The 15270-nt window shown below is 46.3% G+C and overlaps 1 protein-coding gene across 7 annotated transcripts in view; it reads left to right on the top strand.

Moving 5' to 3' along the window:
• DCAF1 (DDB1 and CUL4 associated factor 1) overlaps positions 1-15270 on the top strand; it is a 928365-nt gene that overhangs the window by 730855 nt on the left and 182240 nt on the right. For all 7 annotated transcript variants that reach the window (XM_078661275.1, XM_078661278.1, XM_078661277.1 and 4 more), the window contains 2 exons: positions 7296-7389; positions 7500-7604. In XM_078661275.1, the coding sequence (XP_078517401.1) occupies positions 7296-7389; positions 7500-7604 (199 nt within the window). The remainder of the gene's footprint in view (positions 1-7295; positions 7390-7499; positions 7605-15270) is intronic.

Genomic DNA, 15270 nt, shown 5'->3' on the forward strand with positions numbered 1-15270 from the left:
ATCTGCACAAGCCGATAGGGAAATTATAAAAAAAAGCCTTGAGGAAAAACATGAACAACCATGGGTCGACACCGCTGGCCGAGGAGGAAACACGGAGAGAACTATAACCCATGGAACACCATCAGTTTCCCTGCAAAAATATCGGCCAGGAGAAGATCCAGATGCATTCTTGTTAAACTTTGAAAGGGCCGCCAGAGCTTCAGGGTGGCCAGTGGCAAAATGGCCGTTTTTTTTGGCGCCGCTATTAGGAGGAGAAGCACAAGTCGCCTACCAAGTGGCCAACCCTAATGGGAATACGCCATACACCGACATAAAGAGAATAATTCTTGACCATTTGGGACTAGATCCGGAGGCATATAGAATAAGGTTTCGGAAGGAACGGGGATCAGTAGGAGAAAACCCCAAAACTTTGTTTGTAAGGCTTAAGATGGCCGCTGATAAATGGCTTACCCCCGCTACGAGTAGTAAAGAAGAAATACTAGACCGCATTTACCTCGAGCAGTTTCTAGAGGCGCTCCCATATGCCACCCAAAAGTGGCTAAGGCAGCATCATAGTTTAACCACTGCTCAAGCAGTCGAAATGGCTGCCTCCTTTTCTCGGGCTCAGCCAAAAGGTTTTCCCTTCGAGCCAGATCGGGAGCGAAAAATAATGGTAAAACCTGAAAAAGTTGTTCCACGAGGCAGAGAAGTGACACGCCCTCGAACATGGAGAACGGAAAACACCATCCCTTCAGGTCCGCAATGCTTTGACTGTGGACAATGGGGACACATTGCGAGGATGTGTCCAAGAAAGAGAAACGAAGAGGAACCGATGGAGGTCGGGTACCTCCCCAAGACCGTACTGTTTTCAGCGGAAATGGGTGGATCCTTTAGAGTAAGTGTCACTGCAAATGGATACCCCCTATTGGCGTTGTTAGATTCAGGCTGTCGCCAGTCAGTAATAAGATCATCTTATGTACATCCAAAACAGTACATCTTAAACGGGGTTGTTAACATAAAATGCGTCCATGGGGATGTCAAACCTTATCCAATTGCCGACATTGTTATAGTGTCCAACATAGGGACAACTCCTGCAGTGCGAGTGGGGGTCATGGACAGTTTGCCAGAAGATCTTATTATAGGAACTGATAACCCTGGGTTCTTGAATATGTTCAAAGACAAACTGGCAGCCACGAAAGGACACCCCTATACCGGAAATACGGAACAAAGGGAACGACCCCCTGAACATTACCTCAGTTTTGTAAAAATTAACCAAAAATGCAAGTTCTCCCACGAAAGGTTCAGCGCTGGCAGCTGGTTATGACTTATATAGCGCGTACGACTATATCATACCGAGTGGAGAGAAAGCTCTAATTAAAACGGACTTACAAATTGCGGTTCCCCCAGGGTCCTATGGTAGAATCGCCCCCCGGTCTGGTTTAGCCGCCAAATATTTTATTGATGTGGGAGCGGGGGTTATTGATGAGGATTACAGAGGTAATGGGGCTGTCCTCCTCTTTGATTTTGGAACTGAAACCTTTAGAGTCTCAAAAGGGGACCGTGTGGCCCAACTGATTTGCGAAAGCTTAGCCACTACGGCATTGAAAGAAGTGGACAGGTTAAATGACACTGAAAGAGGGTCTGGCTCTTTCGGATTCACTGGGTTACACAGCAAACCTGTACATGCAATACTCCCTCCCGACCCATGGGTGTTGGATAAAAGCTTTAAATTTGCTCAAATTAGTGACCCGACCCTAATGAGTGCGTGGGAACAAGCACACCAGAGAGAAGTGGGTTCAAAAAATTTTCCGGGCTTCCTTATAAAAGATGACCTATTATACAGAGTTGGGAAGGAGGGGGCCTCTGCTCAGCTTCTGGTACCGGTATCGTTCAGGGAGCAGGTTCTTTTTTTTTGCACATAGCCACCTTGTGGCCGGACATTCCGGTGCTGAAAAGACGACCCAGAATGTACTCCAACAGTTTTTTTGGCCCGGGATCTATAAAGATACTGAATCCTATTGTCGTACATGTGACATTTGCCAGCGAATGAACATGGTCAGGCCCCCTGCCGTGCCCTTGCAACCTTTACCAATTATTGGAAAACCTTTTGAAAGGGTCGGCATGGACCTTATTGGTCCGTTGCCCAAAACCAAAAAGGGGTTTCAGCACATCTTGGTCGTGGTCGACTACGCCACTAGGTTTCCGGAGGCTTTTCCCTTGTCAGCTGCGAACTCTAAACAAGTGGGTGATAAAATGGTCGAGCTGTTTAGCAGAGTGGGGTTCCCGAAGGAAATTCTGACCGACCAGGGTACTCCTTTCGTGTCTAAGCTGATGGGTGACATTTGTAAAACGTTGAACATCCACCAGATCCGTACCTCTGTTTACCATCCTCAGACGTACGGTCTGGTGGAACGTTACAACCGTACCCTGAAGTCGACTCTCCGTAAAATGATGGAAGTCAGCGGGTCTGATTGGGACAAGATGCTGCCTTTGGCATTGTACGCCATTAGGGCACAGAAACAAAGTAGTATGGGAGTATCGGCTTTTGAACTTCTATACGGACGTCAACCCCGCTCATTGTTAGAAATGACCAGGGATGCTTGGGTCAATGAACAATCGGAGGAGGTCACTGCCACACTGGATTACGCCACAGCCTTAAAATCCAAGATGGGTAAATTGAGAGTGCTGGCGTTAGACCATCTTGCGGCCAGCCAGACTGTACAGAAACGGGCTTATGACCGGGGTAAAAAGTGGAGACAACTTAAGGTGGATGACTGGGCCTTGGTTCTGCTGCCTTCCTCCTCCAATAAATTCAAGGCCGAGTGGATGGGCCCATTTAAGGTTGTAGCGGTAATAGGGCGCACCAGCTATAAACTGCAGACTGCTCCAAATAAACGACAATCCTATCATATCAACCTTTTAAAAAAATGGCTGGGGCCGCCCCCTGCCAACGTTAACTTTGCTGACAGTATAGGATCGGAATGCTCGACCATCGACATGCTGGTACAGAATGATGAATTGCAGGGTCAACAACAAATTGAACTGAAAACTACTCTGAGTACTTTTGAGGACATATTTTCAAACCGCCCAGGGCGCACGTCTCTGGCTGTACATTGTATCGATACCCCACCCGGAAAAAAGGTTAGGATTAAACCATACAGAGTCCCCGAAGCCAGAAGAGCGGCTATCAAATCTGAGGTGGAGGAGATGCTTCGGCTAGGTGTTATCAGACCGTCCAAAAGTGATTGGTCCAGTCCCATCGTCATGGTCCCTAAACCGGACGGCAGTCGTAGATTTTGTATGGACTTTCGGGCTCTGAATGACATCTCGCTGTTCGATGCATACCCCATTCCTAGAGTGGACGAATTAATTGAAAAATTGGGCAACGCCAAGTACATTTCGACACTTGATTTAACTAAGGGGTATTGGCAAGTGCCCCTGCGACAGGAGGATATGAAAAAAACGGCATTCTCGACTGAGGAGGGTCATTTTGAATTCACTGTCTTGCCGTTTGGCCTTCATGGGGCACCGGCTACGTTTCAACGTTTAATGAACAAAGTACTGGCTGGGTTGAACGGGTTTACGTCTGCCTATTTGGATGACATTGTCATCTACAGTCCAAATTGGCAGTCACACCTGGAACATCTGTCCACAGTTTTGAATACTCTTCGGGATGCTGGCCTAACGGTGAATGCTAAAAAGTGTAAATTGGCCTTCCAGAAAGTCAAATACCTTGGCTATGTGTTAGGACACGGAATGATTGAGCCGCAAATTGAGAAGGTGAGGGCAATTGCTGACACCCCTTTTCCGTCAACTAGGAGGGAAATGAGATCTTTTTTGGGCCTCGTCGGCTATTATCGGAGGTTTATCCCACAGTTTGCAGACATAGCCGCACCCCTTACCGATGCATTGAAGGAGAAGGGTAAGGCGTCTACTCCGATACACCCTACTGAACCAATGCGGGAGGCGTTTAGTACATTGAAGTCCATCATTACTTCAACGCCAGTGTTGTCTTCCCCCGATTTCTCTCGCCCCTTTTCGTTGCACACAGATGCATCCGATTACGGGATTGGTGCAGTACTATCACAGATAGGGCCTGATGGACTTGACCACCCGATCTTGTACGTCAGCAGGAAACTCTTCCCCAGAGAATTAAAGTACGCTACAATTGAGAAGGAGTGCCTTGCAATAAAATGGGCCATTGAGAAACTTGCATACTACCTGGAGGGGCGGCATTTTGATCTCTTTACGGATCATGCCCCACTTCTGTGGATGGCCCGCAATAAATCAAACAACGCGAGGGTCCTTCGATGGTTTTTGTCACTACAGCCTTATTCGTTCTCTGTGCACCATCGTAAGGGGATTGAAAATGTAGGAGCAGATTTTTTGTCACGCCACCCACTCACCGATCGTGAGTGTCCGGAGGGGTAGGTATGTAACGACCTGGGGTTGCCCCAAACATTGGTATGTGGTCCAGCTACAAAGACAAAAAGGTCAAACTCTACCTCTAACCCATTGTACCCTCTGCAGAATATCGACACGAACATAGACTTTCAAACAGAACACTGGCCCTTTAAGGAGGATTGGGAATTCCAATGGGAGGAGTCACGTCAGGACACGGAGACGTTTTATGCCACAGAGTACGAATCAGGGCTGTGCTTGTTCACCCAGGAGGAGGAGACGGAGAAGCGGAGCGGAGTAGGAGAGAGCGTCGAAGCAGAGCGGAGTGCGGAGACGAGGGACGAGACGAGGGCAGGAGTCGTTGCAGGAAAGAGTGAGAACGAGAAGCCAGGAGGCCACCGACACCACGAGCCGCCCAGCCATACACCCGCGGGAGGTGTATGGCTCAGCCAGGTACGTGACAAACTCCGGGGCTGGGTCAAAGGCAAAACTACGAGTACCGACGTACCCTGAGGCATCCCCTCCCAATCTTGGTGTACCCTTTCCTGAGCACTAATTCCCCATCACGTCGACATCTAAGTTAGGTGTGTTGCACCTGTAGGGTGACCCTCACTCCCTTTCCCCTGTAAGCAAGTATAACGTGTGGATAGAACACTGATACCTGCTATCTTTCTCTCCCTGTGCACTCAACCGAGCGGCAAGACGGAGATTGACAAGCCTGTTCCGCGAAGAAGACTCGACAGGGGACACCGAGCCTCGGCAGCGGAATCTGGGATCAGAAAAGCCGCGAGAAGTCGTTCACCAAGGGGGAAGTTAACATCTAAAAAAAGAAAAGTTCAGACACTTTGTATCTGAAAATAAACCCTACGAAAACTAAGATCAGCTTCTTGCCTATTCCTCCCGCACCCGTAACAACCACCTTGCCCCAGCTGTCGTGCAGCCAGTTGTGTCAGATTTGGGTGGCCAGCCAGGGGTGGCATAATACATGCTGCAGCCCCTGGTAGGCTCTGGGTACACCTATGCCCTGGATACCTAAGGTATACTGTACAGGGACTGATAAGGTGGCCCAGTACCAATTGGTAAATGCACCTAGGGTACATGGTTGTAATTTAGAGAGAGAACAGCTAGGCTGTGGGTCTGATTAGCAGGCCCACAGCCAGGGAAAGTCGTAAACCAGTGAAGCAAAAAGCAAAAATCTGGGGTGGCCATGGGATTGCAGACCCCACTCTCCTACAATGTACTGTAGTAACAACCACATCAACCCGCTTGATGCTTCTGTACAAAACATTTTATGTGATCTGTTACATCTACAACGTTCCAATTTAGCTTATACATCCATACGTTTACATTTGGCTGCAATAGCTGCATACCTCCAGAATAGACAACATCTGTCTCTTTTTAGAGGGCCTGGTATCAAAGCCTTTATGGAGGGACTCAAAAGAGTCATTCCCCCGAGACATCCACCAGCTCCTCTGTGGAATCTCAAAATTGTTCTCACCGGACTAATGGGTCCACCCATTGAGCCATTGCACAAATGTGAACTGCAATTTCTCACATGTAAAGTTGCTTTCCTTGTTACTATCACATCACTCAGAAGAGTGAATGAGCTTCAGGCATCAACTATAGAAGAACCCTTTTTTACAAAATACACCAAAGTAAAGGGGTTCTTCAGACTAATCCTAAATTCCTACCTAAAGTAATTTCTGCTCTTCATATAAATCAATCTGTTGAGTTACCTGTCATCTTCCCTCAACCAGATTCAGTGGCAGAACATGCCCTACACACATTGGATATGAAAAAGCCTTGCTTTATTACATAGAAAGTACAAAACCTTTTCGTAACACAAATCAACTTTTTGTTGCTTCTGCTCCGCCACACAAAGGTAATCCCATATCAAAATCAGGCATTACAAAGTGAATAGTCAAGTGCATTCAAATATGCTATGCTATGCAAAAGCAGAACGAACCTGAGCAGATCACCCTAGAGCTCACTGTACACGCAAACTGTCAGTCTTATATGAGATGAATGCCAAGGTGGTATTGTGCATAAGGTTCTTGTGTTATGTTTGCAGAGTGGCTATAAGAACAAGAGAAAATACAGTTTGTGTTAAATATCATTGGTCAATGTCTCCAAATAATTCTGCTAGTTGTGAAGACATACCCAAGTCCACTAGGCTCATCTTGGAAGCCCTGATATTATGTGAATTAGCCTGGCTTCCCAGCAAACGAATAACCTAAAAACATGCTTGCTAATAAATTAATGTGAACCTCTGACCCCTCAGTTAAGGACGACCTGAGAATGCTGAATACAAGAGAGGAAAAGTGTTGCTCTAAAAGTAAAAATAAAAACAAAAACCAGTGCAGTGGATTATGGAACCAGATGTGGCTAGGAGCAGACTGACAGTGCAAAGTCCTATGGTTGTCTGATCAATGGACCAGTATTGAAAAATGAGTGGACAACCACATTAAGTATGCCAATATGAAGTTACCTAGCACCAGTACCAACTTTGTACTAACTTTGTAATAACTAGGTGCCAGACTATACTGATGTGTCCTGCATTACTATTGTTTATAGCCAGCAGTAATTCCTTGCTTAAGGATAAAGCCCAATATACACACACTTTTTTCTATAAGTATATCTTGCTTTGTATCCTGGAATTTCATGGGAATGCCATGATTGTTACACCTGCTAACAGAAAAATCGTTATGAATGGTTCCTATTGTTTGAAAAAATAATGTTTAACTTTGTATTTTAATGCACATTATTATTTGTTTACATTTAAGAATCCTAATTTGGGGGTACGTTTGATAGTGGTGCAGCCATTTCTGTTAAAAGGTAAAAATGCAAATGAGTATTTCCTTCCAGAGCCTCCTACTCTTTTCTGTTCCTTTTTTCCTTAACTTTCTTGTCCACAGTGGGATCTTCGGACGTTCCATCTTTTACACACAGTGCCAGCTCTTGATCAGTGCCGGGTTGTTTTTAATAGCACTGGGACTGTGATGTATGGAGGTAGGATTGGGCACTTTATTCACTTTTTTTCGGAGTACTGATAACCAAATGATAACTTTGCCTCCATTTACTTGGCCTTGACAAATTATATCTCTTATTATATTTCCTAGCCATGCTTCAAGCAGACGATGAAGATGACATGCTTGAAGAAAGGATGAGGAGTCCATTTGGGTCATCATTTAGAACATTCAATGCTACAGACTATAAGCCTATAGGTACATTTGAAATTGTGCATTGTGTTCTCAATTCAATTCACTTTATTCGAATAATTGATTCCTAAAGAAAGTTTCATTTTATCAATAACAATTCATCATTAAGGGTTATCAATGATTTATACAATATTTTAAAAAGCAAAGCTAATACACAAGATCACTCACACAAATACCCATCCCCTAAAAATATTATTTTAAATAAAATTTTGTTTTCAGCTTGTTGCATCAAGATACTGCATTTATAGTTTTGAACTATTGTTGAATAATTTTCAACAAATATATCTCTCTAATCGTTACTTGAGAAGTTACGCCAAGAGAGTGAAAACCAGCAGCCTAAGCACAACTATAATTAAAGTGTAAATGTTTTATGTTTCTGAACAATACATCACTTTGCTAAGTGCATCATTTAGAAAGCATATCTGATAGAGACGTTTAGCTGCAGATTCCTTACCTTGGAATTATCCACCGGCATCAGACTAGATCTGGAAATTTTTCATGAACAGTGCCCCTGCATGCCAGTAGGTGCTGTTGTTCGACTCGGTTAGGCATCGTCCTTGTCAAAATGGACATGTGCGGTGCATATATAGGCACCATACCACCGCGCTGATGACAGTTCTTTTCACTAAAGTCAGTGCAGATCCGGATAAGAGCTACCGCCAGTTTTTTTTTGACTGACATTTTTTTGATCTTCTTGTCGAAGATTTTTGAGACTTTGTCTCCTGTTGTGGCAGGGATGGCCACAAGGAAGGCTGGTTTTAAGCTCTGTTGCACCTGTCACCATCAAATGTTGGTGACAGATTTACACCTTGCCTGGCTTTGGTACCTTGAGTTTGACCAGGACACCAAGACCTGCATCAATTATCACGCCATTCACCGCAAGGTTTTTAGGGGTCAATCCCTCAAGCTCCTTGCTGCTCAATGTGCGATAACGCAACGGTCTCTATCCCGGTGATGAAAAAGGTACGGTGACCAGTCACTGAGCTACTCCTTCCCTGGTAGAGCTTCTTTGGGCCCTACAGGCTTGGGAGGGGCACCTATTGTTCTTCCACCGGCTAGTTGGCGCCCGGCGCCAGTTGGAACTCTTGGATCCATGGATAAATTCGGAGCAGTGCTGGCTACACCGCCAACGTCACCGGCGCCCACTTGCGGTGCAGTCCCCGCTTTCATCCTTGATTCCAGCACTGAGCCGAATGTGTGTTGTCTGACGCAGACTCCAGCAATGGCTGGTGGCAGATCACCCAGCGCCAAGTCTGTGCCCATTTCCTTTGGTCTAGGACATTTGGGGGGGTGTCACTGGACCCTGATGAATACCATCTCCTAGATATTACACAATACATCTGGTGTGAGGATCTGGCAGATGCCAGTCTTTGGACTTGGCCCTTTTTGCAGGGTCATCCCTGGACTTTTTGCCTTCCTCCTATATTTTTTCTGACCTGTTGTTGGCTATTTTATGACTCTGGGCACTTTAGCACTGCTGACCAGTGCTAAAGTGCATATGCTCTCGCTATTGTAAATTAATTTATTAATTGGTGATTCCATCATTGACTTATTTGGTTTACTTATCAGACCCTAGTACAGTGCACTGAGTATGCCCAGGGCATGTAATTCCAAATGCTGCAGGTGGGCTTGCTGCACTGGTTGTACCACCCACAGAAGCGGCCTTGTAAAACGTATCTAAGGTCTGCCATTGCAGAGGCTGCATGCAGTCTGGAACTGTCATGCTGACTGGGAAAGTGCACCCACTTGCCAGTCCCTAACACCTTCCCTTTTCTTCATATTAGTCACCCCTATGGTAGGCTCACGGGCAGGGTGCATTGTAAGTATAAGGTAGGACAATTACAGCCATTTTCGTTTTTCACTTTTGCAAGGCTACCTGTTCTCCATAGGCCAGAATGGGCTGCTAGATTATTACATGTTTATAATCCTAGCAGACTCAGAGAACATGGTAGAAATTCGAGTTTAGTATGCCTGGACTCAGAATAATAAAATATATCTTTTAATGAAGTTTATTTTAATATTATGTGTTTGCAAATACCACTTTTAGAAAGTAGGTATTTTCTTGCCTAACCATTTAAGCTTGCCTCTGCTTGGTTGTGTATTCATTTGTCTGGAGTTTGAGTGACAGGGCTGGGGGATTCCAGGAGACAGAATGAGTCGGCCCAGTGGTGAATAGAGAGATCTGCATCTAGATGGGAGGGAGGAGTTGCACCTGGGACCCGAATAGGACTGTACCCCCACCCCCACAGTGCTGGCTCCACCCTCTATGGTGCATCTGATGTCTCTGCCCTGCACACTGAAAGAAGAGAAGGAAGACTGTCAACAAAGTGCTCCAGGGCTGTACTTGCCTTCCACAATGCTGGCTCCCCCTCCTGTGGAGCGTCTGATGTTCCTGCCCTGCACTGTGAAAGGAAAGGAGAAATCTGGTAAACAGAGTGCTTCAGAACTGGTTTGGACTGGGCACAGGCCCCTCTCCCCTCAGAGAACAAAGGATTTGGGGGTATAAGTATTGGGACCCTGATCCCATGAAATTAGATCACTTCTGGACTTACAAGACGAAACCTCTGCTGAGGAGAGGAACCTAAAGAAACTGAGGAGAGACTATTCCCAAGCTAAAGTGCTGCTTGGGGGATATGCCTGCAGTGGTTGCCTGACTGTCAAAGAGAGGAGAAAGAACTTTGTGTACTTTACTTTCAACTTGTGCAAAAGATCTCCAAGGGCTTGGAAGAGAGCTTGCCCCCTGACCGAAGTCTCAGGACCAGTAGACTTCACCAGCCTTTGTGAATTGCTGCTGGAAACGCTGTTTCAGTGGCTACAGAGACAGGGAGCTGTGACTGACTCTCACGACAGGCCCGGTGTCCTGTAGGCACCGCATCAAGCAACGTCCACCTCGAACAACGCAAGCTCTGAGCTCACCAACTCCGTCCTGACGCCGTCACCGATTCGTTGCCTGCACCGCGACTGGTGGACACCGCGACGTGCAACACCTCGCTACACCGACTCGTACTGGTCTGACCGACGCGGTCACTGCTGCTGACTCCAAGTCCTGTGAACGCACCGGAGTTGGGCACCACCTTGCACGCTTTGCGGCGCACCGCCTGAATCGCACCGCCGTCCGGACTGATCGCGCCAGCTCGCGAACTCCGGCTCTGTCGCATCTCGCCCTGCAACGCATGCCTTGGATCCACCGACTCTGTCAATGGGCCGCTGCCTGCCCCGCATCGAGGGACAATGCGTCCTGCAATGCTTTCTTTTCTGCACCGCGACGAATATCGGAAACGGCTCGCACATCTGTGCCGGCCGCCTCAAGTAAAAGGTACTGTGACTGTGTCTGTCGACATTTGAGTGGGCCCGTACCGACGCGGTCTGCTGGATCTGCTAGACTCTGTGTTATCGCAACAATGCTGTAGCCGGACCAGGCTACCGACTCGCACAGAACCTTGATTAAAGCCTTTTAACCAGAACTCTTGAAATCTAATAATACTGTGGATTCTTTTTGTCATTTATAGGTCTTGTGGTAACTCTATATAAAATATACTTATTTTTTATATAAAAACTTGTGTGGTGTCTATTTTTAGTGTTGTCACTGGGTTACTGTATGTGGTCACAAATGCTTAACTTACAACGCCTCTGAGATAAAGCCTTGCTGCACGGGGGTGAGCAGGGGTTATTTTAGGAGTGTAATCCCCTTATTCTGACTAGAGGAGAGGGTCCCTATTTGTCAGAATTACCTACCTGTGCCAACTACAGACCCCCAATTCTAACACCAGTGGACTGGATATCTCCTTGGTTACTGGCTTGGTTTCTCCTCCTCCCATGATTACGGAAGAAGGACCCTCTTTCGCTATGGTGGTGTGGGCGGTGAGGTCCTAGACATTGTGGCTGTCAAGACAAATGTTTTGACTGATGTGCTTCAGCCAGGAATTATCACATCCAAACCGCTTCAGACATTTAACGAGTCACTCAAAGACGTCCTACTCTGCATCTAGTTCCAGCCCTACACATGAGTTCCTGTGAATAGGGAGATTACCCCCCACCATCAACCTGCCTCAGGGGACCCAGGTTTCCTCACCTCAACCCGGAGAGCTTGGTGGTCCAATTATCCACTTTCAAATTAAATCCTAGTGCATTCCCTTCCACTCCCCCAAACACTTAATCCAAGCGGCTGGATACCCTGGGGAAGAAGTTGTTCTTTTCTGCCAGGCTGGCACCGCGGTCAGTGAACACAGTGCACCTTTTGGGTTGATACGATCACTAGTTCTTGGACTCATTTGCCCAGGTGCCGCCTATGGTCTTGGAGGAGGCCCAAGCCACTCTCTCTCAGGCTATTGCTGAGGTTAGAGATGCTGCTAGGTTTGCCAAACGCTGTGGGCTGGATATTACCGATTTGCTCGAGTGGTTTCATCAGTGGTCTTAAAGCACCACACCTGGCTGAGGATGACTGACTTTTCCGGGGATGTCCAGGCCTCATTCATGGACATACCCTTTGATGCCTCCCGTCTCACGGAGACAAGGTGGACTTAGTCTTGGAGTGCTTAAGGACAGCAGGGCTATAGACAGATCTTGGGCCATCCCGTGGCTTATCGCCAACCGCTGTCCGCCTTCCACTCCTTTTGTGACCACAGAAGGGGCTTCCAGCAGCGTCTCTAACTGCCCAGGCGTCACGGCCTGCAAACTTCTCAGTTTTTGCATCGCAGCGGAAACGGACCCACAGACCTCGTGGATCATGTAGCCAGATGTCAGGCCAGTCCAACACTTTGTTTGCTGTGCTCCCTTTTGGCCTTACCAGTGCCCTTAAGGTGCTCATCAAACTGATGGCAGTGATTGTAGCTCATCTGCGGAGATCAGAGGTTCCAGTCTTCTGGTTGACTCTGGTTGTCGGTAGAAGGGTTGTGCTGGCTGTTGAAGTTTTGACATACTAGTTCTTTTTATTGAGGTATGTTGCAACCCATGGTGCTAAATGATAAGAAAACATACCAGGTAGTCTTAACCCTCACGTCACAGTTGCTGCTAGGAATTTAAAGTCGAGGTTTCCTTCCTTCATACTTACCCAGGTGAAATATTGTATATCATTTTCAATTTTGAGGCCAGAATTCAGAGAGGTAACACATGCAGCAGGTGATGGACCATAGTGACCATAGCCATTTTTTAGGTCTCGCCTATTATATCCTGCAGGGATAAATAGGCGAGTATATAGTAGGCAAAACAAAATCACTACCAACTGCGGATTACGTCCAGTTCATGTGATGCAATCGTGTGAGACGGGCGCGTGCACATCAAACCCATCAGCCTAGCATCAGACTTCAATGGAATGCGCTCCCGCCCCGCCCCCACACAGCAATGCCAAGAGCTTGTTTTTGCTTGCTAAAGGATCAGCGCAGCACACCACGCTTCATTTTAAAGCATGGTCTTTAAGGGGGTTGCTTCCACTTCAGTCAAGCTCCCCGTGCGTTCATTCACCCAACAATTATTCCCACCCCGGAGTGTTCATGCAACCGAGAGATGGCCGCAGGCGTGTCTGAATTTTTTTGCTTGCCAAAGGATCAGCGCGGCACACCGCACTTCATTTTAAAGCCCGGTCCTTTAAGGGGGGTATCTTCCACTTCAATTAAGCTCCCCGTGCGTTCACCTAACAACACTTCCCACCCCGGAGTGTGCATGCAACCGTAAGATGGCCGCAGGCATGTTTAGCTGTCTGTGTATAGAAAGTGACTTACTCATTAAATAAGAGCACTGCTGTTCAGCATGTTTGTTTTCCTTTCTGCCCTCTCAATGCCGCAGCGTACGCCGGTGCATCCACTTCACTTTATCTCCTGTGCCTTCCCCCAACAACACTTCATGCCATCGTAAAATAGTCGTAGGCCTGTGCAGCTCTCTTTCTAAAGGGCAGCAGCTACTTGCTGCCGCTAATTAAATTAACCATTAAATAAGAGCACTGCTCTTCAACATATTTGTTTTTAGTTCCGCCCTCGCCGCAGCCACAGCACTGATTACACTTTATTTCATCTCCCCCTGCCTTCCCCCAACACCCTCTGCCGCCCAAGAGTGTGCATCTCATTGTGAAATAGCCGCAGGCGTGTCCAGTTGATTGTGTAAAGGTTGCCCGCTAAATGCTATGGCTAAGTAAATTACCTATTAAATAAAAGAACTGCTCTTAAGCATGTTTATTTTTCTACCACCCTTTCCTCCCCAGGGAGCTGCTTCCAATTCACTTCATCTTCCTGTGCCTTCCCCCAACACCACCTCTCACCCCAGAGTATGCACACGTTACTTTTATTTTATATGGCAGCATTCCTAACTCCCAATCCTGCACGGCACTAATTCTCATCCACCAAGTCTAAAATACATTCTCTATTATAAGCAGCACGCGCTCTCCATTGCAGTCCTTTCCCCTTGTTTTTTTTTGTTTACGTTGGGTGCCGTGTTAATTAATGTTCATGTTTTGTTTACTCTGCTTCCCATTACAGCCAGTGGTCACACAGCCTTTAGTACAAATAATATAAATTATTATATTGTAGGCAGAGATGCCCAGCAGCATAGTCAGACTTGTTTTCTTCAAGTTGTCCCCTTAATTTAAGTGTAAGGCTTGCAAATTAAAATAAAAACATAGATAAGAAAGGAAAGACACACCACTTTCACTTGCCCCTGGTTGTAAAAGGAAGTGACACATAGGTTGAAAGCCTACAGCACGTGTTGTGCACATGAGTGACAATGCGGAAACAAAGCGGCTGGTTGCTCTGGAGTCTGCAGAGATCTTATCGGCTCTATAACCGTCTCCACCACAAATGGGCCCCAAACACTGTCGATCGCACAAAGTGGCCATATGTTAAAGTGATGCTGATACTCTAATGGATGTGTTCCACTTTGAATTTTCCCAGCTCTGCCCAGAAGAGAAACGTTTTCCTTTCAAACTGATTTGCCCGGTGCTGTTCTATTCACTTTAATCCTGAATGTGAATTCCTGCTTGCATACAATAATATTGTTTTTGTGCACACAAACGAAATGAATGTGTTCCTAAAAAGCAGGGAATACATACATGAAATAAATGCACATTTGAATCGTTCATTAAGGATAAAAGCATATTTGGAAATTAACTTGACAGAGTGCCTGTGTCAACCAGGGAGGCCTTGAGGACAAATAGCTGGGCTTTCAGAAACTTGATCCGAAACACGACTTGCTCATGATATGAATGTCTTTTTTTATGAGTGCTTAAGTTCATCGTGTTTTGTGGCTTGGAGATAACACAGGCACAAATCTAGTCAGGCGCAAATGCTATTTCAAAGTGTTTGTATATTGAAGTCAAATCGTTTTCCACCAACAAGCACATTTTCAATGTCAGTTCACATTGTGACATGAATGGCAACGAACAGCTGTGTTAAGAGATATATTGTGTGCAACTTCTGATTACAGAATATGCAGCCCTTCATGTGTGCGGTCTGTGTGCAGACACACATTTATAGCATATCTAGTTTTAAAAGCCACTATATTTTTCATATTTTACACTGGCAGTGAACTGTCTTTCAGCAGGAACTTCCCATGCCACTGACACTGCCCCAGCCCTTACAGTGTATCTGAAATGGCAACATGGAATTTTTTCACTTTTACTAGAAGGCACCACAGTTTTCCCCTTTTACAGTGGCAGTGAGTTGCACGTCAAGCAGGCTTTGCTATT

Source organism: Lissotriton helveticus, chromosome 9 (assembly GCF_964261635.1).
Source record: "Lissotriton helveticus chromosome 9, aLisHel1.1, whole genome shotgun sequence".
Taxonomy (NCBI): Eukaryota; Metazoa; Chordata; class Amphibia; order Caudata; family Salamandridae; genus Lissotriton; species Lissotriton helveticus.